This window comes from Porites lutea, chromosome 11 (assembly GCF_958299795.1).
Source record: "Porites lutea chromosome 11, jaPorLute2.1, whole genome shotgun sequence".
In the NCBI taxonomy this organism is placed as follows: Eukaryota; Metazoa; Cnidaria; class Anthozoa; order Scleractinia; family Poritidae; genus Porites; species Porites lutea.
The window spans coordinates 18,375,444-18,400,638 of NC_133211.1; the positions used below are offsets into that span (position 1 = coordinate 18,375,444).

At 39.4% G+C, this 25,195-nt stretch overlaps 2 protein-coding genes across 2 annotated transcripts in view; one reads left to right on the forward strand and one right to left on the reverse strand.

The window, feature by feature from the left end:
* Positions 1-740: 740 nt before the first annotated feature.
* Positions 741-2,480, forward strand: LOC140952179 (uncharacterized). Its single transcript, XM_073401601.1, has one exon. It carries the CDS (start codon positions 1,101-1,103, stop codon positions 1,929-1,931), a length of 831 nt encoding a protein of 276 aa, XP_073257702.1. The 5' UTR covers positions 741-1,100; the 3' UTR covers positions 1,932-2,480.
* A 27-nt stretch (positions 2,481-2,507) lies between these two features.
* LOC140952180 (pre-rRNA 2'-O-ribose RNA methyltransferase FTSJ3-like) overlaps positions 2,508-25,195 on the reverse strand; it is a 36,878-nt gene continuing 14,190 nt past the window's right edge. Inside the window, exons 18-23 of the mRNA XM_073401602.1 lie at positions 7,139-7,381; positions 5,809-5,911; positions 4,902-5,079; positions 4,184-4,278; positions 3,516-3,586; positions 2,508-2,803 (exon numbers count right to left, since the gene is read on the reverse strand). Of these exons, the coding sequence (XP_073257703.1) occupies positions 2,670-2,803; positions 3,516-3,586; positions 4,184-4,278; positions 4,902-5,079; positions 5,809-5,911; positions 7,139-7,381 (824 nt within the window). The 3' untranslated portion in view covers positions 2,508-2,669. The remainder of the gene's footprint in view (positions 2,804-3,515; positions 3,587-4,183; positions 4,279-4,901; positions 5,080-5,808; positions 5,912-7,138; positions 7,382-25,195) is intronic.

Here is a 25,195-nt window from a genome sequence, read left to right on the forward strand (position 1 = left end):
AATTTCTTGGATACATAGATAACCAAATTTTCTTACCTATGGTGCTCCGCTTCGCGCGCCCCAGAGCTCCGCTAAAAGCAAATAGATTCCATGTAGACAGCGTAGCAGGCGCAGGTTTTTTTAAGGCGGAGGAAGAAAAGACAACAGCGAGATAAAGTTGGCCTTCATACGCATAATTACACCTTATGTTTGATTAAGAGTTTTCAAGGGGCGTAGGAGTTACCGATTATGATTCATCAGGTCCGTTTCAAACGTGGCGCTACTTCCGTGTCGAACTCAAATGAATTTGACCCGGCAGTTGCACGGCAATAGCACTGCAGTGGTTTCAAACGTCGAATTTAATTCAGTCGCACCAAATTCAAAATAAAGAAAACGTCGCAGTCAGGCACAGGAGAGTCAAAACACTTAAAATATACATTTCATATTTTATGAATTGAGTTCGGCACGGCAATAGGGGGACGTTTGAAACTGAGCCGTGCCACTGCCGTGTAGCACGGCAGACCCTGTCGAATTTAATAACCGTGTCGAACTTAATGTAAGTTGCTGAACTAAATGGTTTCAAACGTCGTGCCACTGCCGTGCCAAATTCTATCAATTGAGTTCGACACGGCAGTGGCACGACGTTTGACACAGGTCTTAGTGGCATGAAAAGGCGGAAAAGAAAAAAGCATATTTTCTCGTCATTAATGTTTTTATTGTACAAGTTAAAATTCTATTTTAATAAAAAAAGTGAGGGCATCTTCACAATGTTAAAAAATGTTTCGACCTCCCTCTGTTTCAGAGCGTCGTTTTTCGTTAGGGATATCTGAGGTTGCTATTACATTTGTCTCGTTAATTGGTTACTTGTGGTCGAAAGATCGAAATTTTGATTCTCTCTAGTACCAATGGTAAAGTTATGGCTATAGCAGCTATGAGAATTTGGTAATAAATCAAGGCCATCGGTGCTTAGTTTTGGACACCTGTCTCACTTGACAATGTAACGATCAGATATTGTCGCGGTTAAGTGAAATTATCGCTGTTGGTGTTCTTAAAAGAATAATGATGGCTCATTGGTCATTGAAGCCGTTGTTTTTATTCCCCTATTTGCAGTAGTATTTCCAATGAGGACATTATTATGTTCTTGTTTTGTTAAGATTCAGGCCTTGAATTCAAGCGGAATTTATGAGAAGACGCTGGAAAGAGAACCGGTTATGGGCGAAAACATTCAGAGGTTGAAGTCGTGTATAACCGACTTTAGGAATAAAATCGAGTTTGCAGAGGAAAGAAGTCGAAGAGCTGAGAAGGTTTTGAAAGTGAAGGAACAGAGACGCGATATTCTTTTGGAAGACATGGCACTGATTCATGAAAAAGTGACGCTGAAAAAAGACAAGTTACAGAAAACTCACCTGCTTTTGGAGGGTAAACATCATCGACTAGAAAAGTTAGACGAAGTTCTGCGTAAAAAAACAGAAATCTGCAAAGAACTTACACGTAATGACACCCAAAATTTTCGAAAAACTCTGGAGATGGAGATTGCAATGAACAAAGCGCGCGCTAAAGCTATGGATTATGAAAATAAGACCATAGAACTGAAAACCCGAGCTAAGTTGTGTGAAAGAGAGATTCAAATGGCAAAAATCGCAGAGATGAAGGCGAAGCGTAAGACTGCCGACCTAACCAGCCGGCTCATCACTAGGAAAGGGCTTTTCGAAAGACTGAAAATCAAGGAGGAGCAGTTTCACAAACGTGAAGAAATTTTCGTCGATAAAATACACAATTTAGAAGAGAGTATTCAAGAAGCAACCACACAGGCCGAGGCTGCTGAAAGAAGAATAAGTCTACTGAAAACTAAAGTTTCACAACTTCGCCAAGAACTACTCCAGCAGAGGAGTAGACGCAAGAGAATATTCCGACTGAAGAATGAACTTGAACATCTGCCGCTGGAATATTGATTTAATGAAGTTAAAATATTCAGTTGCCTTCAGAAACTTTTTTTGGAACTTTGCGTCCCCTGGCTACAGTTTGAAAAACTATATTTTACCTGATCTCGCACGAGATTCATGCACTTGTAGAAAATGAAGACAACGTTTGCTCAACTTTCTCAACCTACTCCCAACGAAAAATATCTCCCCAAGTTCATTCTTAGTACCATTAGTAAAAACAACACTAAGTCTGGCTCTTCTATGAATATACTTAAAAAACGTACCCTTAATCAAAGGACAAGGCTTGTGTAAGACAATATTATCCAGAAAATAAACTGAAAGGTTAGCGCACGGGATTTTTATAACTGATAAAGAGATAAGTAAAACTACCAAAACTTTCCAACTTTATAAGGTCATTAATTGTTTTATTATAACCTTTGGTCAATCTTGACATAGACTATTTCAAGGTGTGTATCATTGTATTTATTTTCAAAATATAGCAAACGTTATAACTTTTAAAGTTTAGCGTAAAACTTTCGAACTTCGACCACCTTGTAGCTGCGCATGCTCCGGCCGCGCGTAGATTTACATTGTATTCATCATTAGAAAAAATACATCAGTCTCCTTAATCATACGATGAATTGCCAGTGTTTCTTGACCTTTTTGCCGAATGAAGAATTACTTTGGTCATCAAATTGTACTATTATACACATACTTGCAACATATGAATGAGGAAATAAATATCTAGAATTTTGTTATGGTTATGTATCATCTGCTTTTCTTTCCACTCCGTTTGTTTCTTTTATCTTTCGCCCTTTGGCTTCTTAAATCTTTCTTCATCCGTTGGTCAACAATCTTATAAGGGCCTTTCACTCCCGCGGGTCTCTTCATTCGTTTTGCAGCTGAACAAAGAAACAAAAAGCTTAGTTAAAGTTCAGATTTTATGTAAAGTTTTTACAGGTAACATTGCTGTTCTGCGTTCTGAATTTGCCACGTGGAAGTGTGGCCAGGAGTATCACACAAGTTCGTGCGTTAAAAATTCTTTCTTTTCGCGTTAAGTCGGTGTCGAAATTGTCAAGTAAATGTGGAGTCAAAAGTTGTCTTCATTTAGTTCGGCGCAACAAAGACGCTGCCCTTGTTTCAGTTACCCTAAGACCCACTTCGAAAAGATCAGTGTTCGTTTTTATTTTAGTACATGTTGCTGCTGATTGTTGAACGCAGTAAAACAAGCGTAAAGTGCACTAAAAAAACCAAGGGAGTTTTGTGTTATCTTTCCAATCAGGAGTACACTGTCCTGTGTTTACCGAAGGCATGCAAACACTTAGATCGTGTCACGATCCACAGCCCTCTTCCTATATCTCTTTCCCTCCCCTCCCCTAATAAAATAAAATTAAATAAAAAAGGAGCGTAGCGCGGGTAGAAAAGTTCAAGTCCAGTGCTTCGAAGGACAGATTTAACGATGGAGTTCGACCACAACACGGCTATATTTTTTGTGCTACCGGTACATAAAATAAGTCTAACAAACCAAACTACACTTAAAACTAAATAATGTCACCAAAAGTTGCAAACAAAATATAGCCGTTCATACTTAGGAAATAGAAAAAAACTTCTTACCCTGGCTTTTCTTGGCGACAACGTACTTTACTTCCTTGGGTTTGCCTTTTAGAGCAGCCTTTTTATACAAACTGAAAAGAGAACAGGATAAAACTACAATTACCTACAGGACCAGACAATGGTCCATTAAAATAGAGATAAAGGGCTCTATTGCTGGTTTACAGCTGTCTTCACGGTGACCATGTTGGTTGTCAAGAACACAAGCTATTCCCCCTACTGGAAACTCAAATCTTTTTTCAAAGAAAAAAAAGGTCTATTGTTCTGTCAACCAACATGAAAGCCATGTTACATGGTTGCGAACCAAGAATATAATGAGCTTTTTTCATTCATGCCAGGCCCGTTGCAACACGTTTGAAAGTGACAGGCCACGAAGGCCATCAGTGCTGGTGGCGTACTCATGCAGACGTTTTGCTAGAGGCCCACTCCTGTGGGGGGGGGGACATCGGCGGGTATCCTTCCTTCAAAATTAAGCCACACTCTTCTATTAAGTAAACTTTCCCAAACAATTTGGGGTAGCGGGCCACGAAAAATCTGATATCATAACGTCAATAGTCAAAAGAAATTTTCAACCATAAAATCTTATAACCTTAACTGTAGCTGGATGTTTGATCGTAATCTGCAGCAACTGAAAAGAGAAGGCTTATTATTTTTTTTATCTTAATACATACCTTCTTATTTGATTCATTTTTTCTTTTTCTGACACATCAACTGTATCGCAAATAGCCTCCGCTTTTTTACGTGCCTTTTCAAGTCGTTTCATCTCCTAACAAAAGAGGTTTATCGCAATAAGGTCAGTAACAAATCCCCAAAACCGCCATAATAAGCGGTTTCTTGCAAATAAGTGTATTTTGAGGGTTTGTGCTGCCGTGATGAACATAGTCAGTCAAGTAATCTACAACACGACTACTGACTCGTTCAGTCTCTTAACATTGCAGCTGTTGAATCGTCAATTAAGGATTACCTTTCCATTTATCACCCAACCAGGTGTAGTATTCCTAAAAATTTCCTCATAATTTATCTAGCTCATAATTGGTGGAAGGAGGTCCCCCTTCTATCTTCCTTGCTTCAACGCCCCAAGTTCCCACAACTTGAGCGTTTCTTTTATGGCACCGATAACTTTTTCGAACCCGTAAACACACTTTAAAATATGTTAAGCAGGTTTAGAGCCAGAAAACAAGAACTTGTTTCGTTTAATGATCTCATTATCAAAACAATCTGAATCATGTTAAATTCAAATTGTTGAAAGTATCATGCTCACAAAAGAGGCTTTTTGGTTCCAAAAAGTGGAGAGTTTCAAGAAACTGCCCCCTAGTCAGGTTTCCCGCACACTCGTTTTCGTGTCGCGCTGGACTTAGCCCGTTTCGTCACAAACGGTACCTTTTTTACCTTTCGTTTTTTCCTTGCTTTTGCTTCTGCGATCTTTTTCACTGGTCTGGCGTTTATTTCTTTCATTCTTGCTCTGTATTCCGCAACCATCTCTTTGGAAACCGGAAGCTGCCTCTGGTAATGTTTCGCTTCGTCTTCCACGAACCAATCGGGAAGATTTGCATCATTAAATGCCCATCTAAAGACAAAATAAGTCATTGGCAATTCGTAGTAATTCAGTAGCGGATCCAGGGGGAAGGTCGAGGGGAGGGGGGGGGGGTGTCCGGAACCCCGCCTCCCCCCTAACAAGCCTGTGGTTGTTTTTTACTACTTGTTTGACACTGAAATTCTTGCATCGACTACCCTGCGAGCAGAGCTTTCTCTCCTGCATGGCTTTTAGCGTTTACGAAGTCGTTCGCGCGACTGACAAGCGTCGCAAACGACTTCGTAAACGCTAAAAGCTATGCAAGAGACAAACCTGTGCTCTCAGGGTATGCATCGATAAGATCGCTTATCACACGATTCAACAGGTTGACTTTTTTTAATTGTTAAGACACGCGTTATATTTTGGAACAATTAAATTTCAGGCATATTCAAACGTAATTTTGGGAGGGTATCCTCTAATGGACTGCTCGTTTCAGCTCGCAAAGCCGTAATACCCGACCGGCGTTAACAGAAAAACAACTCGACCTATAACCTCGTTCTTTCAACCGATAAAAACTAGTCAGCTGGGAGACCGTAGTATGGGGGTTGAGTTAATTTGCCGTAAAAAACGGTTCAACAGTGCTTTCGAATTCAAAGACTAGTCCCCTTACCCCCCAATCAAAAAAAATTCCTAGATCCGCCCCTGTAATTCGTGGTTTGCGACCGACGATAGAAAATTTAGAGGATTCAAGTTTCCACTGTACTCTGTTATTAACTAAATCACCTGTGATAACCACTGTCGATGATATCCCTTTTGTTTTTTCGCGAAAAAGCTATCTTGTGTCCCAGTGCCAAAGTTTCAGGTGTCAAGTTCTTTAAATATTTACCTGTTAAACGAAACAAAATAAGTAAATGATCGCCACTTAATTTAAAGGCATTTCTGTCCTATATACGTAGGACACACACCCTTGATATTCAAACCAAAACCTGACCTGGTGGCTACCACTTATGTCCCGGATTGAACGCAGTCGCAAAAATTTGCTAGTAAATTGTTTCTGCAATATTGGCAAAAAAGATTTAATGGAAACTGCTGTCAGAAATGTCTAGAAGAAATAGCAAATATAGCAAGAATAACAAATTCAACAAGGATTGCAAGCTGTAGCAAAATGGTCCGCAAATGCTATCTTAAGAAGACTGAGCAACAAATATGGCAAGAATAACAAATTTAACAAAATTCTAGACTTAGAAAGAGAAAAGGCCTTCGCTGATTTCCTTGTTGGACAGTCACGCCCTCTCAACTTCTAGCGTTTTACGGGAAAATTACACCCATTCTCCAATGCTCAGAGATAGTTAGCCAGGAAGTGACAACAAAGGTTCTCTACCATTTACATGGGCAAACTGCTTGGTTCACGGTTTGGGTAAATGGTAAGCAAAATTCAGGACTGGTGAATTTCATTCTGGAATCGCGTTTACCATTTGTACAAATCAGTTCCATTCACGGCCACGAAAGCCTGAACGTGGTATCAAAGATGGCTTTGAAGAAACAGAACACGGATTTCCGTTTGGAACATTCCGACCAGGAAAACAGGACTACTTTTTCAGATGTTCTATTGCTTCCAGGAATTTTCCACTGATACGACCCTATAAATCATGTTCCATTTACTTTCCAACCGGATTTTCTGGCAACGGTTTCAACAACAAGTGATCAAATTCTCCAGTTACTCGAAATCTTCCGACATAGTGATTTTTGACGGTTTTAAGTTTCGCCGTTCCGGCTAGACAAACTGCCCTAGGATGATTTTCAACTGAAATGATTACCGTAATATTTCGCCCCATGTAAGGCAATCTAAGACAGTCTTGGATTCTGGAATCCACAGCCAGGTACTGAATTCCAGTCTTTGTCAGTGGAACTTGGATTCTGGATTCCAATTGTTAGTGGAATTCCGGATTCCTTGAGCTGTCTTCAGGATTCCAAAGTCCAGGATTTGGGATGCCACAAGAAAATTTTCCCTGATTCCGAATTCCACAAGCAAAAATTTCCCGGATTCCGGAATCCTAATTCCCTTACATGGGGTAAAACATTGTGGCTCATTTACTCAAAAAAATATACTTACTGTTGTCCTCTATTGGAACGACCTCAAAATCCTTTTGTTTGGTGTTTTGAGTTTCTTTTTTCTCTTGTTTTGCTTTATTTAGCGAGATTTCATCTTCACTATCCACAGTGCTATCGCTTTCTTCGCCACTGCTCTCTTCATCGTCTTTCCAGCGCAATTTTTTCGCATCTTTGGTTGTTTTATTGCTTCCTCCCCGTTTTGTTCCTCTTTGTTGATCAGCAGGAGTCGATTCCGATTTCCTTTCTGTGGCAAAACAATAATAAAAAAAAATAAACAAGTAAATATGTTGGGTAATGAGGAGAGGTTAAAGCCTTAGCACCTACTGGGCCCAGTTGTTTGAAAGACGATAAGCGCTAACCCGGGGTTAAATTTTAATCCGAGATTCTTTTTCTTTTGTTTAAAAGCATTTTCTCGGACAAGTTTCCCAATTCTTTTTAGAGCATCCAGTCACTAAAATGCAGACCTAAAGAATTAAACTGAATTTGCTTTTTAAGCATTTATTTCTGAATTCAAAATTCGCACTAACCCGGGTTATCTTAACCCAGCTTTGAACAACCTGGCCAGGAGGAAAACCTCTTGGAGCAAGTATGGGAGTCAACAACAAACTCAACACATATATGGTGTTGAAACACACTAAACTTTCACTGGGATAAAGCAATTTATACTACTACATGAGAAATTTCCGCAATTTGATTGGCTGAGAGCAGCGGTATTTCAGCTTAATTTGAAATACCTACATGTGAAAATTACAAACCTTTTGCGAGTAATAGTATAAACAAATAATAGCATAATTTGGGTAATAAGTTCATGATAACCGTCACGAATATAGAGACATTAAGTGACCACTAAGCCCACTATGAGAATGCTGATGTAATTGCTGTAGTTACTGTAGTTGGTGTAGTAGCTGTAGTCGGTGTAGTAGCAGTAGTTGGTGTAGTAGTCGTAGTTGGTGTAGTAACTGTAGTTGGTGTAGTAGCTGTAGTTGGTGTAGTTAGTGTAGTTGGTGTAGTAGCTGTAGTTGCTGTAGTTGGTGTAGTAGCTATAGTTGGTGTAGTAGCTGTAGTTGGTGTAGTAGCTGTAGTTGCTGTAGTTGGTGTAGTTGGTGTAGTTGGTGTAGTAGCTGTAGTTGCTGTAGTTAATGTAGTTGCTGTAGTTAGTGTAGTTGGTGTAGTAGCTGTAGTAGCTATAGTTGGTGAAGTTGCTGTAGTAGCTGTAGTAGCTGTAGTTGGAGTAGTAGCTGTAGTTGCTGTAGTTGGTGTAGTTGGTGTAGTAGCTGTAGTTAGTGTAGTTGCTGTAGTTAGTGTAGTTAGTGTAGTTGGTGTAGTAGCTGTAGTTGCTGTAGTAGCTGTAGTTGCTGTAGTTAATGTAGTTAGTATAGTTAGTGTAGTTGGTGTAGTTAGTGTAGTTGGTGTAGTAGCTGTAGTTGGTGTAGTAGCTGTAGTTGCTGTAGTTGGTGTAGTTGGTGTAGTAGCTGTAGTTAGTGTAGTAGCTGTAGTTGGTGTAGTTAGTGTAGTTGGTGTAGTAGCTGTAGTTGGTGTAGTAGCTGTAGTTGCTGTAGTTGGTGTAGTTGGTGTAGTTGGTGTAGTAGCTGTAGTTGCTGTAGTTAATGTAGTTGGTGTAGTTAGTGTAGTTGGTGTAGTTAGTGTAGTTGGTGTAGTAGGTGTAGTAGCTATAGTTGGTGTAGTAGCTATAGTTGGTGTAGTAGCTGTAGTTGGTGTAGTAGCTGTAGTTGGTGTAGTAGCTGTAGTTGGTGTAGTTGGTGTAGTTGGTGTAGTAGCTCTAGTCGGTGTAGTAGCAGTAGTTGGTGTAGTAGTCGTAGTTGGTGTAGTAACTGTAGTTGGTGTAGTAGCTGTAGTTGGTGTAGTTAGTGTAGTTGGTGTAGTAGCTGTAGTTGCTGTAGTTGGTGTAGTAGCTATAGTTGGTGTAGTAGCTGTAGTTGGTGTAGTAGCTGTAGTTACTGTAGTTGGTGTAGTTGGTGTAGTAGCTGTAGTTGCTGTAGTTAATGTAGTTGTGTAGTTAGTGTAGTTGGTGTAGTAGCTGTAGGAGCTATAGTTGGTGTAGTAGCTGTAGTAGGTGTAGTAGCTATAGTTGGAGTAGTAGCTGTAGTTGCTGTAGTTGGTGTAGTTGGTGTAGTAGCTGTAGTTAGTGTAGTTGCTGTAGTTAGTGTAGTTGGTGTAGTAGCTGTAGTTGCTGTAGTAGCTGTAGTTGCTGTAGTTAATGTAGTTGGTATAGTTAGTGTAGTTGGTGTAGTTAGTGTAGTTGGTGTAGTAGCTGTAGTTGGTGTAGTAGCTGTAGTTGCTGTAGTTGCTGTAGTTGGTGTAGTAGCTGTAGTTAGTGTAGTAGCTGTAGTTGGTGTAGTTAGTGTAGTTGGTGTAGTAGCTGTAGTTGGTGTAGTAGCTGTAGTTGGTGTAGTAGCTGTAGTTGGTGTAGTAGCTGTAGTTGCTGTAGTTGGTGTAGTTGGTGTAGTTGGTGTAGTAGCTGTAGTTGCTGTAGTTAATGTAGTTGGTGTAGTTAGTGTAGTTGGTGTAGTTAGTGTAGTTGGTGTAGTTAGTGTAGTTGGTGTAGTAGCTGTAGTAGCTATAGTTGGTGTAGTAGCTATAGTTGGTGTAGTAGCTGAAGTTGGTGTAGTAGCTGTAGTCGGTGTAGTAGCAGTAGTTGGTGTAGTAGTCGTAGTTGGTGTAGTAACTGTAGTTGGTGTAGTAGCTGTAGTTGGTGTAGTTAGTGTAGTTGGTGTAGTAGCTGTAGTTGCTGTAGTTGGTGTAGTAGCTATAGTTGGTGTAGTAGCTGTAGTTGGTGTAGTTAGTGTAGTTGGTGTAGTAGCTGTAGGTGCTGTAGTTGGTGTAGTAGCTATAGTTGGTGTAGTAGCTGTAGTTGGTGTAGTAGCTGTAGTTGCTGTAGTTGGTGTAGTTGGTGTAGTTGGTGTAGTAGCTGTAGTTGCTGTAGTTAATGTAGTTGCTGTAGTTAGTGTAGTTGGTGTAGTAGCTGTAGTAGCTATAGTTGGTGAAGTTGCTGTAGTAGCTGTAGTAGCTGTAGTTGGAGTAGTAGCTGTAGTTGCTGTAGTTGGTGTAGTTGGTGTAGTAGCTGTAGTTAGTGTAGTTGCTGTAGTTAGTGTAGTTAGTGTAGTTGGTGTAGTAGCTGTAGTTGCTGTAGTAGCTGTAGTTGCTGTAGTTAATGTAGTTAGTATAGTTAGTGTAGTTGGTGTAGTTAGTGTAGTTGGTGTAGTAGCTGTAGTTGGTGTAGTAGCTGTAGTTGCTGTAGTTGGTGTAGTTGGTGTAGTAGCTGTAGTTAGTGTAGTAGCTGTAGTTGGTGTAGTTAGTGTAGTTGGTGTAGTAGCTGTAGTTGCTGTAGTAGCTGTAGTTGCTGTAGTTGGTGTAGTTGGTGTAGTAGCTGTAGTTGCTGTAGTTAATGTAGTTGGTGTAGTTAGTGTAGTTGGTGTAGTTAGTGTAGTTGGTGTAGTAGGTGTAGTAGCTATAGTTGGTGTAGTAGCTATAGTTGGTGTAGTAGCTATAGTTGGTGTAGTAGCTGTAGTTGGTGTAGTAGCTGTAGTTGGTGTAGTAGCTGTAGTTGGTGTAGTTGGTGTAGTTGGTGTAGTAGCTCTAGTCGGTGTAGTAGCAGTAGTTGGTGTAGTAGTCGTAGTTGGTGTAGTAACTGTAGTTGGTGTAGTAGCTGTAGTTGGTGTAGTTAGTGTAGTTGGTGTAGTAGCTGTAGTTGCTGTAGTTGGTGTAGTAGCTATAGTTGGTGTAGTAGCTGTAGTTGGTGTAGTAGCTGTAGTTGCTGTAGTTGGTGTAGTTGGTGTAGTTGGTGTAGTAGCTGTAGTTGCTGTAGTTAATGTAGTTGTGTAGTTAGTGTAGTTGGTGTAGTAGCTGTAGGAGCTATAGTTGGTGTAGTAGCTGTAGTAGGTGTAGTAGCTATAGTTGGAGTAGTAGCTGTAGTTGCTGTAGTTGGTGTAGTTGGTGTAGTAGCTGTAGTTAGTGTAGTTGCTGTAGTTAGTGTAGTTGGTGTAGTAGCTGTAGTTGCTGTAGTAGCTGTAGTTGCTGTAGTTAATGTAGTTGGTATAGTTAGCGTAGTTGGTGTAGTTAGTGTAGTTGGTGTAGTAGCTGTAGTTGGTGTAGTAGCTGTAGTTGCTGTAGTTGCTGTAGTTGGTGTAGTAGCTGTAGTTAGTGTAGTAGCTGTAGTTGGTGTAGTTAGTGTAGTTGGTGTAGTAGCTGTAGTTGGTGTAGTAGCTGTAGTTGGTGTAGTAGCTGTAGTTGGTGTAGTAGCTGTAGTTGCTGTAGTTGGTGTAGTTGGTGTAGTTGGTGTAGTAGCTGTAGTTGCTGTAGTTAATGTAGTTGGTGTAGTTAGTGTAGTTGGTGTAGTTAGTGTAGTTGGTGTAGTTAGTGTAGTTGGTGTAGTAGCTGTAGTAGCTATAGTTGGTGTAGTAGCTATAGTTGGTGTAGTAGCTGTAGTTGGTGTAGTAGCTGTAGTTGGTGTAGTAGCTGTAGTTGCTGTAGTTGGTGTAGTTGGTGTAGTAGCTGTAGTTAGTGTAGTAGCTTTAGTTATTGTAGTTAGTGTAGTTGGTGTAGTAGCTGTAGTTGGTGTAGTAGCTGAGTTGCTGTAGTTAATGTAGTTGGTGTAGTTAGTGTAGTTAATGTAGTTGGTGTAGTTGCTGTAGTTGGTGTAGTTGCTGTAGTTAATGTAGTTGGTGTAGTTGGTGTAGTAGCCGTAGTTAGTGTAGTAGCTGTAGTTGGGGTAGTTAGTGTAGTTGGTGTAGTAGCTGTAGTTGGGGTAGTAGCTGTAGTTGCTGTAGTTAATGTAGTTGGTGTAGTTAGTGTAGTTGGTGTAGTTAGTGTAGTTGGTGTAGTAGCTGTAGTTGGTTTAGTAGCTGTAGTTGGTGTAGTAGCTGTAGTTCCTGTAGTTGGTGTAGTAGCTGTAGTTCCTGTAGTTGGTGTAGTTGGTGTAGTTGGTGTAGGTGGTGTAGTAGCTGTAGTTAGTGTAGTAGCTGTAGTTGGTGTAGTCAGTGTAGTTGGTGTAGTAGCTGTAGTTGGTGTAGTAGCTGTAGCTGGTGTAGTTGCTGTAGTAGCTGTAGTTGGTGTAGTTGGTGTAGTTGCTGTAGATGGTGTAGTTGCTGTAGTTGCTGTAGTTGGTGTAGTTAATGTAGTTGGTGTAGTTAATGTAGTTAATGTAGTTGGTGTAGTTGCTGTAGTTGGTGTAGTTGCTGTAGTTGGTGTAGTTGGTGTAGTTGCCGTAGTTGGTGTAGTAGCTGTAGTTGGTGTAGTAGCTGTAGTTTCTGTAGTTGCTGTAGTTGCTGTAGTCGGTGTAGTTGGTGTAGTTGTTGTAGTTAATGTAGTTGGTGTAGTTAGTGTAGTTGCTGTAGTTGCTGTAGTTTGTTTAGTAGCTGTAGTTGGTGTAGTTGCTGTAGTTGGTGTAGTTAGTGTAGTAGGTGTAGTAAGTGTAGTTGGTGTAGTATAATTAGTAATTTTTTTTCCTGCGGTATTTTCGCACATGTTTCATCACTCACACACAATCATAAAAGCTAATTGTGATGGGCTGTACCTGGTGTAAGACTTTATATAATGTCCTAAGCCTATTAGGGACTGGATGGAATTGTGCTTATGGGGAGGGGGGGAGCGGGGGGGTTGATCATTGATAGTCGGGGAGTAATGCAAAAGAAAGAGTCTCCAGAATGCAGATTTCCAGAGTTTGGCATCTCTGCTGTAGGTCGATGTAGTTTGGTGTAGTTTCGATGTAGTTACTTTTTTTAGTTGGTATAGTTGTAGGAATAGGATGACGAGATTGTAAAGTACATTCGATCACTTTTTTCCCCCTTTTTAAAGTTTTTTTTTACGTTCTCGCTAAAGAACGTAGTAGATTGACGACGGCCAACTAGTTTTCTCGCCAAAATGACACTTGTTTATGTACTTAGTAATTGGGAGGATCTCCAAAACGTTCTGGTGATTCTTGAAACTTATTCTCTCTAACGGGTAATTAATCTTATATAATGATGATATTTGATATAATTTCATTGAAATTATATGATGTCTTCACCTTTATTTCCTTTCTCTTAATATTTATGTAATTACGCTACACAACGTCTGACTGCATCTAGCACTTGAAATTTACGTATTATCTTCATTTTAGCGCCGTTTTCCCTATTTCCCTAAAATCTATGGTCATTAAACCTCAAATAGTGACCTCACCGTAAATACTTTAAAGCATTGTCATTATGTGAAAGTTTTGGTGAATCGAGAGTGCGATTTAGTATTCGTCTATTTTTGCCCGCATAAATAAAGAGCCCCTGGATCACATATATTAAATGACCATTGCGACTTACACGATTAACCCTTGTTTGTTACTTCATTGTTACATGTAAGTAAAGATTTGAAATAAAACTATCTTTTGTTGTTCTTGCTACTTTTGTGTTTGTTCATTTCCTTTTTTATTTCAATAATCGACCTCTGAGTTAATTTGTGTGCTGTAGAGCGGTTATAAAAATCAATACATGAGTTGTAGAGCTTTGCGACTTTTTCTGGTTTCTTTTTACAAGATTTGATTCCCAACGACAGTAGGCAAAATTCCAAAATCATAAGTTCCAACACAGAAAAACTGCTACGTGTGTAATCCGCGCCTTCCCTTTGTAAGGTAATGGGTTCATGATAACCGTCACGAATATAGAGGCATTAAGTGACCACTAAGCCCACTATGAGAATGTTGATGTAATTGCTGTAGTTACTGTAGTTGGTGTAGTAGCTGTAGTTGGTGTAGTAGCAGTAGTTGGTGTAGTAGTTGTAGTTGGTGTAGTAACTGTAGTTGGTGTAGTAGCTGTAGTTGGTGTAGTTAGTGTAGTTGGTGTAGTAGCTGTAGTTGGTGTAGTAGCTGTAGTTGGTGTAGTTGGTGTAGTTGGTGTAGTTGGTGTAGTTGCTGTAGTTGCTGTAGTTGGTGTAGTTGGTGTAGTAGCTGTAGTTAGTGTAGTAGCTGTAGTTGGTGTAGTTGGTGTAGTTAATGTAGTTGGTGTAGTTGGTCTAGTTGGTGTAGTAGCAGTAGTTGGTGTAGTAGCTGTAGTTGGTGTAGTTAGTGTAGTTGGTGTAGTACCTGTAGTTAGTGTAGTAGCTGTAGTTGATGTAGTTAGTGTAGTTGGTGTAGTACCTGTAGTTGCTGTAGTTAGTGTAGTAGCTATAGTTGGTGTAGTAACTGTAGTTAGTGTAGTAGGTGTAGTTAGTGTAGTTAGTGTAGTTGGTGTAGTAGCTGTAGTTGGTGTAGTAGCTGTAGTTGCTGTAGTTGGTGTAGTTGGTGTAGTTAATGTAGTTGGTGTAGTTGGTGTAGTAGCTGTAGTTAGTGTAGTAGCTGTAGTTGGTGTAGTTAGTGTAGTTGGTGTAGTAGCTGTAGTTGCTGTAGTTGGTGTAGTTAATGTAGTTGGTGTAGTTAGTGTAGTTGGTGTAGTAGCTGTAGTTGGTGTAGTTGGTGTAGTTGGTGTAGTTGGTGTAGTTGCTGTAGTTGCTGTAGTTGGTGTAGTTGGTGTAGTAGCTGTAGTTAGTGTAGTAGCTGTAGTTGGTGTAGTTGGTGTAGTTAATGTAGTTGGTGTAGTTGGTCTAGTTGGTGTAGTAGCAGTAGTTGGTGTAGTAGCTGTAGTTGGTGTAGTTAGTGTAGTTGGTGTAGTACCTGTAGTTAGTGTAGTAGCTGTAGTTGGTGTAGTTAGTGTAGTTGGTGTAGTACCTGTAGTTGCTGTAGTTAGTGTAGTAGCTATAGTTGGTGTAGTAGCTGTAGTTAGTGTAGTAGGTGTAGTTAGTGTAGTTAGTGTAGTTGGTGTAGTAGCTGTAGTTGGTGTAGTAGCTGTAGTTGCTGTAGTTGGTGTAGTTGGTGTAGTTAATGTAGTTGGTGTAGTTGGTGTAGTAGCTGTAGTTAGTGTAGTAGCTGTAGTTGGTGTAGTTAGTGTAGTTGGTGTAGTAGCTGTAGTTGCTGTAGTTGGTGTAGTTAATGTAGTTGGTGTAGTTGGTGTAGTAGCTGTAGTTAGTGTAGTAGCTGTAGTTGGTGTAGTTAGTGTAGTTGGTGTAGTAGCTGTAGTTGGTGTAGTAGCAGTAGTTGGTGTAGTAGCTGTAGTTGGTGTAGTTGGTGTAGTTGGTGTAGTAACTGTAGTTGGTGTAGTTAGTGTAGTTGGTGTAGTAGCTGTAGTTGGTGTAGTAGCAGTAGTTGGTGTAGTAGCTGTAGTTGCTGTAGTTGGTGTAGTTGGTGTAGTAGCTGTAGTTAGTGTAGTTGGTGTAGTTAGTGTAGTTGGTGTAGTAGCTGTAGTTGGTGTAGTTGGTGTAGTAACTGTAGTTGGTGTAGTAGCTGTAGTTGGTGTAGTTGGTGTAGTTGGTGTAGTAACTGTAGTTGGTGTAGTAGCTGTAGTTGGTGTAGTTAGTGTAGTTGGTGTAGTAGCTGTAGTTGGTGTAGTAGCAGTAGTTGGTGTAGTAGCTGTAGTTGCTGTAGTTGGTGTAGTTGGTGTAGTAGCTGTAGTTAGTGTAGTAGCTGTAGTTGGTGTAGTTAGTGTAGTTGGTGTAGTAGCTGTAGTTGGTGTAGTTGGTGTAGTTAATGTAGTTGGTGTAGTTGGTGTAGTTGGTGTAGTGGGTGTAGTTGGTGTAGTAGCTGTAGTTAGTGTAGTAGCTGTAGTTGGTGTAGTTAGTGTAGTTGGTGTAGTAGCTGTAGTTGCTGTAGTTGGTGTAGTTAATGTAGTTAGTGTAGTTGGTGTAGTTGGTGTAGTAGCTGTAGTTGGTGTAGTTGGTGTAGTTAATGTAGTTGGTGTAGTTGGTGTAGTTGGTGTAGTTGCTGTAGTTGGTGTAGTTGGTGTAGTAGCTGTAGTTGCTGTAGTTGGTGTAGTTAATGTAGTTAGTGTAGTTGGTGTAGTTGGTGTAGTAGCTGTAGTTGCTGTAGTTGGTGTAGTTGGTGTAGTAGCTGTAGTTAGTGTAGTAGCTGTAGTTGGTGTAGTTAGTGTAGTTGGTGTAGTAGCTGTAGTTGGTGTAGTAGCTGTAGTTGGTGTAGTTGGTGTAGTTAATGTAGTTGGTGTAGTTGGTGTAGTTGGTGTAGTTGCTGTAGTTGGTGTAGTTGGTGTAGTAGCTGTAGTTAGTGTAGTAGCTGTAGTTGGTGTAGTTAGTGTAGTTGCTGTAGTAGCTGTAGTTGGTGTAGTAGCAGTAGTTGGTGTAGTAGCTGTAGTTGCTGTAGTTGGTGTAGTTGGTGTAGTAGCTGTAGTTAGTGTAGTTGGTGTAGTTAGTGTAGTTGGTGTAGTAGCAGTAGTTGGTGTAGTTGGTGTAGTAGCTGTAGTTAGTGTAGTAGCTGTAGTTGGTGTAGTTAGTGTAGTTGGTGTAGTAGCTGTAGTTGCTGTAGTTGGTGTAGTTGGTGTAGTTGGTGTAGTAGCTGTAGTTAGTGTAGTAGGTGTAGTTGGTGTAGTTAGTGTAGTTGGTGTAGTAGCTGTAGTTTGTGTAGTAGCTGTAGTTGCTGTAGTTAATGTAGTTGGTGTAGTTAGTGTAGTTGCTGTAGTTGGTGTAGTTGCTGTAGTTGGTGTAGTAGCTGTAGTTGGTGTAGTTGCTGTAGTTGCTGTACTTAATGTAGTTGGTGTAGTTGGTGTAGTTGGTGTAATAGCTGTAGTTAGTGTAGTAGCTGTAGTTGGTGTAGTTAGTGTAGTTGGTGTAGTAGCTGTAGTTGGTGTAGTAGCTGTAGTTGGTGTAGTTGGTGTAGTTAATGTAGTTGGTGTAGTTGGTGTAGTTGGTGTAGTGGGTGTAGTAGCTGTAGTTGGAGTAGTTAGTGTAGTTGGTGTAGTAGCTGTAGTTGCTGTAGTTGGTGTAGTTAATGTAGTTGGTGTAGTTGGTGTAGTTGGTGTAGTAGCTGTAGTTAGTGTAGTAGCTATAGTTGGTGTAGTTAGTGTAGTTGGTGTAGTAGCTGTAGTTAGTGTAGTAGCTGTAGTTGCTGTGGTTGGTGTAGTTGCTGTAGTTGGTGTAGTAGCTGTAGTTAGTGTAGTAGGTGTAGTTGGTGTAGTTAGTGTAGTTGGTGTAGTAGCTGTAGTTGGTGTTGTAGCTGTAGTTGCTGTAGTTAATGTAGTTGGTGTAGTTAGTGTAGTTGCTGTAGTTGGTGTAGTTGCTGTAGTTGGTGTAGTAGCTGTAGTTGGTGTAGTTGCTGTAGTTGCTGTAGTTAATGTAGTTGGTGTAGTTGGTGTAGTAGCTGTAGTTAGTGTAGTAGCTGTAGTTTGTGTAGTTAGTGTAGTTGGTGTAGTAGCTGTAGTAGCTGTAGTTAATGTAGTTGGTGTAGTTAGTGTAGTTGCTGTAGTTGCTGTAGTAGCTGTAGTTGGTGTAGTTGCTGTAGTTAATTTAGTTGGTGTAGTTAGTGTAGTTGCTGTAGTTGCTGTAGTTGCTGTAGTAACTGTAGTTGGTGTAGTTGCTGTAGTTGCTGTAGTTGCTGTAGTTAATGTAGTTGGTGTAGTTGGTGTAGTAGCTGTAGTTGCTTTAGTAAATGTAGTTGGTGTAGTTAGTGTAGTTGGTGTAGTTAGTGTAGTTGGTGTAGTAGCTGTAGTTGGTGTAGTAGCTGTAGTTGCTGTAGTTAATGTAGTTGGTGTAGTTAGTGTAGTTGTTGTAGTTGCTGTAGTTGCTGTAGTTGGTGTAGTTGCTGTAGTTGCTGTAGTTGGTGTAGTTAATGTAGTTGGTGTAGTTGGTGTAGTAGCTGTAGTTAGTGTAGTAGCTGTAGTTGGTGTAGTTAGGTAGTTGGTGTAGTTAATGTAGTTGGTGTAGTTGCTGTAGTTGCTGTAGTTAATGTAGTTGGTGTAGTTGCTGTAGTTGCTGTAGTTGCTGTAGTTGCTGTAGTTGGTGTAGTTAATGTAATTGGTGTAGTTAGTGTAGTTGGTGTAGTTGGTGTAGTTGGTGTAGTTGGTGTAGTTGGTGTAGTTGGTGTAGTTGATGTAGTTGATGTAGTTGCTGTAGTTGCTGTAGTTGCTGTAGTTGGTGTAGTTGGTGTATAGTTAATGTAGTTGGTGTAGTTAGTGTAGTTGGCTGTAGTTGCTGTAGTTTGTTTAGTAGCTGTAGTTGGTGTAGTTGCTGTAGTTGGTGTAGTTAGTGTAGTTGGTGTAGTAAGTGTAGTTGGTGTAGTATAATTAGTAATTTTTTTTTCTGCGGTATTTTCGCACATGTTTCATCACTCACAAACAATCATAAAAGCTAATTGTGATGGTCTGTACCTCGTGTAAAACTTTATATAATGTGCTAAGCCTATTAGGGACTGGATGGAATTGTGCTTATGGGGAGGGGGGGGAGCGGGGGGGTTGATCATTGATAGTCGGGGAGTAATGCAAAAGAAAGAGTCTCCAGAATTCAGATTTCCAGAGTTTGGCATCTCTGCTGTAGTTCGATGTAGTTTGGTGTAGTTTCGATGTAGTTACTTTTTTTCAGTGAATTTTGAGGCCCATAACAGTGGGTGTAAGCTATAGAATTGTGCAAATCGAGGATGAGGGTTTTCCCGGATAAAAGTTCGAGATCTGCAGAATTGTTCATGTAATGCTTAAATAGACGAGCAGTAGTGTTTTATCAAGTTGAAAGTCACAAATCGAAGGCAATTAATTTTATTTCAACGGATTCAAAATCTTTCGGTGTTCTAGTTCTTGCACTGTAATATTTAGATTTGGGGTTATTTTGGTCTAAAAAAATGGACGTAAAGTTAAGCCTATCAAATATAAAGACATTATATTTTTCTTGATGAATTATCAACAAGCTTTAGAATCATACGAAATTTTGACATTGAATTAAATTTTTAAGTTCTAAACATTCGTTCAGTAAAGCCCCTTTTTACCGCTCGTAGACTTTCTGCAGCGAATGCCTGATGGGTGTTGTTATTTTTTATAAACGAAAACGCAATAGAGTGAGAAAAAAAATTCTGAAGTCTGGAACTATATGTATTTCTCTCTTTGTCTTACAACGCTAGCGTTAACTCCTTCAAAGGACGGAACTTGTGAACAGTCTTTGCCGGAAAAATCCAATTCAGGTACGATTGTTTACTTTTTAGTTTACATGGAGGGACACTGAATTTCGTGAAGCAAATCAGTTAATTTTTGGATTCTGAAAAATCTAAAGTGTATGGAACTAACTAAATCATTTGTAGGTACAGTAAATCCTAACTTACCTTATCATTATTATCATATCATCATCACTGTTAATATTACTTATATAATGTTGCAAATATTTTAAAATTGAGAATACTGAGGTAACGAACAATTTGGTCTTCATTTCTAGATGGGATAACGGTGACTAAAGAAATCCAAGAGTCAACTCAGAAGCGTAAGTCATTAAACTGAAACATTTCTTGTGTAAAAAAAAAAATTGGGAAAAGGAGAAGAAAATTCCAATAACTTCCATTGGCAGTGGCTATTTAATAAAAACAAGACAAATTTTTGCATTCCTTCAGTTTTTAAAGTCCTTACTTAATATTTGACTTTTTTGGACGAAAACATGACCGTATAGATATGTATAAAAAGCAAGCTGATCGTCTTTGTCAGAAAACATTTGTTTAGACTTTCATTTGGCAGTCTCATTTGTTTTTGCTGAGAAACAAATGTTTGTGGTGATGCAAACTGCTAACGGCGTGTAGCAACGTCTTCTCCCTCTGATTACATTTTTTTCTCCCTGATAGGTCTCTTTAATAATTTTAAGTGTTACGTAAGATAAAGAGAGCGTCTTAGTCGTTAATAATGTACTAGCAAAAAAACTAACGCCGAACAGGAAAATAATGTCTCGGTCATTTGGTCAGTTATCAACCATTCTAAAATAGCTTATTTCATTTTTATTTTTACCTTCAGTTGTGGATGACGAAGATGTAGTAGATGCCCGCCGCCCAGGAGATAATTTAGCTAATTCTCCTAAAGGTAATTTAGCAAGTGATATGATTGAGGCGTTTTCTTTTTTTTTCTTCCATCAGTGGTCAGGAACTATTTTCATTGACCGAGAATATATATCATATACATTTTTATATAAAACTTTCAATATTATTGAAAAAAACCAACCGACTGCTTTCCATTGTTATGTCAATGATGAAACTTTTAAAACTCACTTTGGTTTAAAATGTGAACAAGTCTTCGAAAATTGTTTGCCGACTTAGTTGCGTCTTATGATTCACAAAAAAGAAAGTCATGATGAATCCGTCAAACAACGACCGTGCGCCAAACTTAATTCGAAACCTTTAATCCCTTCAGTAAGATTGATTCAAACTCTCCTTTGCTCATAGATACGATTTTTGCTGATACTGCATCAAAAATGAAGGTAGTGGAAGGAGAGGTCAAAGAGCCAACACTATTTCGTACGTTTCAATTTTTCTTTTTTTTAAGATGACATTCTCATTTGTTATTCACGTAAATGTAAATTTAAGGCTCGCCTATAAACGCGCCTAGCAAGGTGCTAACCCTGATAATGGACTTCAACTGATAGTTTAATTTTAAGGGAATTTTCAAAAACAGCAAAAGGTCTACAACGTTTTGCTTCATCGCGACGGCTGTCAAGTATATCTACTGATTATAATACACAAAGCAATCTCAACCTGTCATTTATTTCAGGTGTGAAGAAGGATTTACACGCATGGAAAAGAAAACGTTCAATGGGAGGCTTCCCAAAAAGAGCAAAAACTGGCGTTTCAGGTAAATTATACATTGAACTGAATAGTTCTTGTACTTGAATTGCATAAATCACTCGAAAATATTTTAGTCATTGAAAAATAAACCCTCTCTTAAAATGAACTCTAGAATCTTAGGTATATTTTCAGTTTCAACTGTATGATCCTTTTTCACTGGAAGTCGGAACAAGTACCTAATAAAAAGCATAATAGAATCAGCAGAAAAAAGTATAACACATAACAGCGACTACAACAGGAATTTGATTTGTTTCGTGCCAAATTAAGAATGGGCAGACTTGATTAAAAAATGATAACGTGGTTGAAATAAATAAATCGACAGGGAGCAAAAGCAGGTTAATGTCGTATTGCTTGATCAGAAATTAATAAATAGACAATATAAATTGACCATGGATTTATTACCAGCTCGTACCTTATCTTTGCACTGGGGTCAATCTGTAGCTTATCAAATGCTTCTGATTTTTCCTCATTTAGGCAAGAAGTCTAAAAAGGCACGTCTACTATTTTCATACGACGACAATTGGTGAAGCGTGCAAGTGTTACAATTGTAATTCTTAATAGAACAAATATGGCTAACTTTGTGCCAACTTCAAAACCCTCGTGACAAGAGTAAAAAAAAAATGGAACTATGATGAAGAATATCTGTTTGCGAGGAAACCAGATACTGATGGTTCCTACTCGTGGCTAATATAGTTGTAATTAATTTGTATTTGTCATAAACGTATCACCACTTTGGTGATTAAGAGGCCAAAGAATATGTAGCAGCCCTGGGCCCCTTTAAAAACTGCAAACAAACGACGTGATTGGTATCATATAATAATTAATAACTTAGATTACGAAATAAGGCATGGTTGCAATTAAATAATTGTTGAATCAATGGTACAAAAACCTGTACCGTACACATACACAGATAGGCTTAAGTTCTATTTTTCAGTTAATTGTGAGCATATGCATATGTAAAGACTAGTTGCCTTAAATATATCGTTTACTAGTTTTGTTCTTGGAAAAAGGATTTATTACGGTTTCCCTCTAATTATGTACGGATATCTAGGAAAGAACAAGAAAACACTTTCGGGAAAAAATGCAATGTACAATCAGTTTATGATAGTTACATGTATGTATTTTCCTTTGAAATGGAAAATCAAAAACCAATATAGTCATAAAAATAAAACACGAATCAGTTAAATATAGCTTGTGGTGTCAAACTTTTTTCGTCATTTCTGGCATAAAGGGAAAATTAATTTTGAGGTCGCTACTTTTGGGGCTCGTTAATTTCCGGCAGTGGGGGTTTCCTAACATCTGTGAAATCTTAACGCAACTTTCTGGGGGTTGCTTCTTTGGGAGGCTCGTTACTTTCCGAAACTTTAAGGTAATATACCAATGAAGTGTTTATTGCTGCGATCATCTAACCAAAACAATGCAAAACAAATCTACGAAATAATTTTACCGGTTGAAAGCTTTATAAGAAAGTTAATCAATTATGATAATATTCAAAATAAGCGAGATAACAAAGAGACATTATTTCATTAAACAAACAAAAACAACAATAACAAAAATAAAAATCTGTATTAACCAGGCAAGAACAACCGAAGAACACCAAACAATTTTTTTTGGTGTTCACGTAAGTTACGATTTACGTATTTTTGGTTAATATCTGTCAAAATAAAATCTTGTATACCTACAAAAACTACAGGAACTATGACAAACTACACCAACTACACCAAAATACAGCAACTACACCGAAATACACCAACCACAACAACTACAACATGCCAACTACAGCAACTAACCCAAACTACAGTAACTACACCAACTACAGCTACCACACTAACTACTCCAACTACAGCAACTACAGCAACTACAGCAACTACACCAACTACAGCTACTACACCAACTACACTAACTACACCAACTACAGCTACTACACCAACTACACCAACTACACCAACTACAGCAACTACACTAACTACACCAACTACATTAACTACAGCAACTACAGCTACTACACCAACTACAGCTACTACACCAACTACACTAACTACACCAACTACAGCTACTACACTAACTACAGCTACTACACCAACTACACCAACTACAGCAACTACACCTGCTACACCAACTACAGCTACTACACCAACTACAGCTACTACACCAACTACAGCTACTACACCAACTATAGCTACTACACCAACTACACTAACTACACCAACTACAGCTACTACACCAACTACACCAACTACACCAACTACAGCAACTACACTAACTACACCAACTACATTAACTACAGCAACTACAGCTACTACACCAACTACAGCTACTACACCAACTACACTAACTACACCAACTACAGCTACTACACTAACTACAGCTACTACACCAACTACACCAACTACAGCAACTACACCTACTACACCAACTACAGCTACTACACCAACTACAGCTACTACACCAACTACAGCTACTACACCAACTATAGCTACTACACCGACTACAGCAACTACAGCTACTACACCAACTACACTAACTACACCAACTACAGCTACTACACTAACTACAGCTACTACAACAACTACACCAACTACACCAACTACATTAACTACACCAACTACAGCAACTACAGCAACTACAGCTACTACACCAACTACACTAACTACACCAACTATAGCTACTACACCAACTACACTAACTACACCAACTACAGCTACTACACCAACTACACCAACTACACCAACTACAGCAACTACACTAACTACACCAACTACATTAACTACAGCAACTACAGCTACTACACCAACTACAGCTACTACACCAACTACACTAACTACACCAACTACAGCTACTACACTAACTACAGCTACTACACCAACTACACCAACTACAGCAACTACACCTGCTACACCAACTACAGCTACTACACCAACTACAGCTACTACACCAACTACAGCTACTACACCAACTATAGCTACTACACCAACTACACTAACTACACCAACTACAGCTACTACACCAACTACACCAACTACACCAACTACAGCAACTACACTAACTACACCAACTACATTAACTACAGCAACTACAGCTACTACACCAACTACAGCTACTACACCAACTACACTAACTACACCAACTACAGCTACTACACTAACTACAGCTACTACACCAACTACACCAACTACAGCAACTACACCTACTACACCAACTACAGCTACTACACCAACTACAGCTACTACACCAACTACAGCTACTACACCAACTATAGCTACTACACCGACTACAGCAACTACAGCTACTACACCAACTACACTAACTACACCAACTACAGCTACTACACTAACTACAGCTACTACACCAACTACACCAACTACAGCAACTACACCTACTACACCAACTACAGCTACTACACTAACTACAGCTACTACACCAACTACAGCAACTACAGCTACTACACCAACTACAGCAACTACAGCTACTACACCAACTACACTAACTACACCAACTACAGCTACTACACCAACTACACCAACTACAGCAACTACACCAACTACAGCTACTACACCAACTACACCAACTACATCAACTACACTAACTACAGCAACTGCAGCAACTACAGCAACTACACCAACTACAGCTACTACACCAACTACAGCAACTACACCAACTACAGCAACTACACTAACTACATTAACTACATTAACTACAGCAACTACAGCCACTACACCAACTACAGCTACTACACCAACTACACTAACTACACCAACTACAGCTACTACACTAACTAGAGCTACTACACTAACTACAGCAACTACAGCTACTACACCAACTACACTAACTACACCAACTACAGCTACTACACTAACTACAGCTACTACACCAACTACACCAACTACATTAACTACACCAACTACAGCAACTACACCACTACACCAACTACAGCTACTACACCAACTACAGCTACTACACCAACTACACTAACTACACCAACTACAGCTACTACACCAACTACTGCTACTACACCAAGTAGACCAACTACACCAACTACATTAACTACACCAACTACAGCAACTACAGCTACTACACCAACTACACTAACTACACCAACTACAGCTACTACACTAACTACAGCTACTACACCAACTACACCCACTACACCAACTACACCAACTACACCAACTACATTAACTACACCAACTACATCAACTATAGCTACTACACCAACTACACTAACTACACCAACTACAGCTACTACACTAATTACAGCTACTACACCAACTACACCAACTACAGCAACTACAGCTACTACACCAACTACTGCTACTACACCAACTACAGCTACTACACCAACTACAGCTACTACACCAACTACACTAACTACACCAACTACAGCTACTACACCAACTACAGTTACTACACCAACTACAACTAATGCACTAACTACTGCTACTACACCAACTA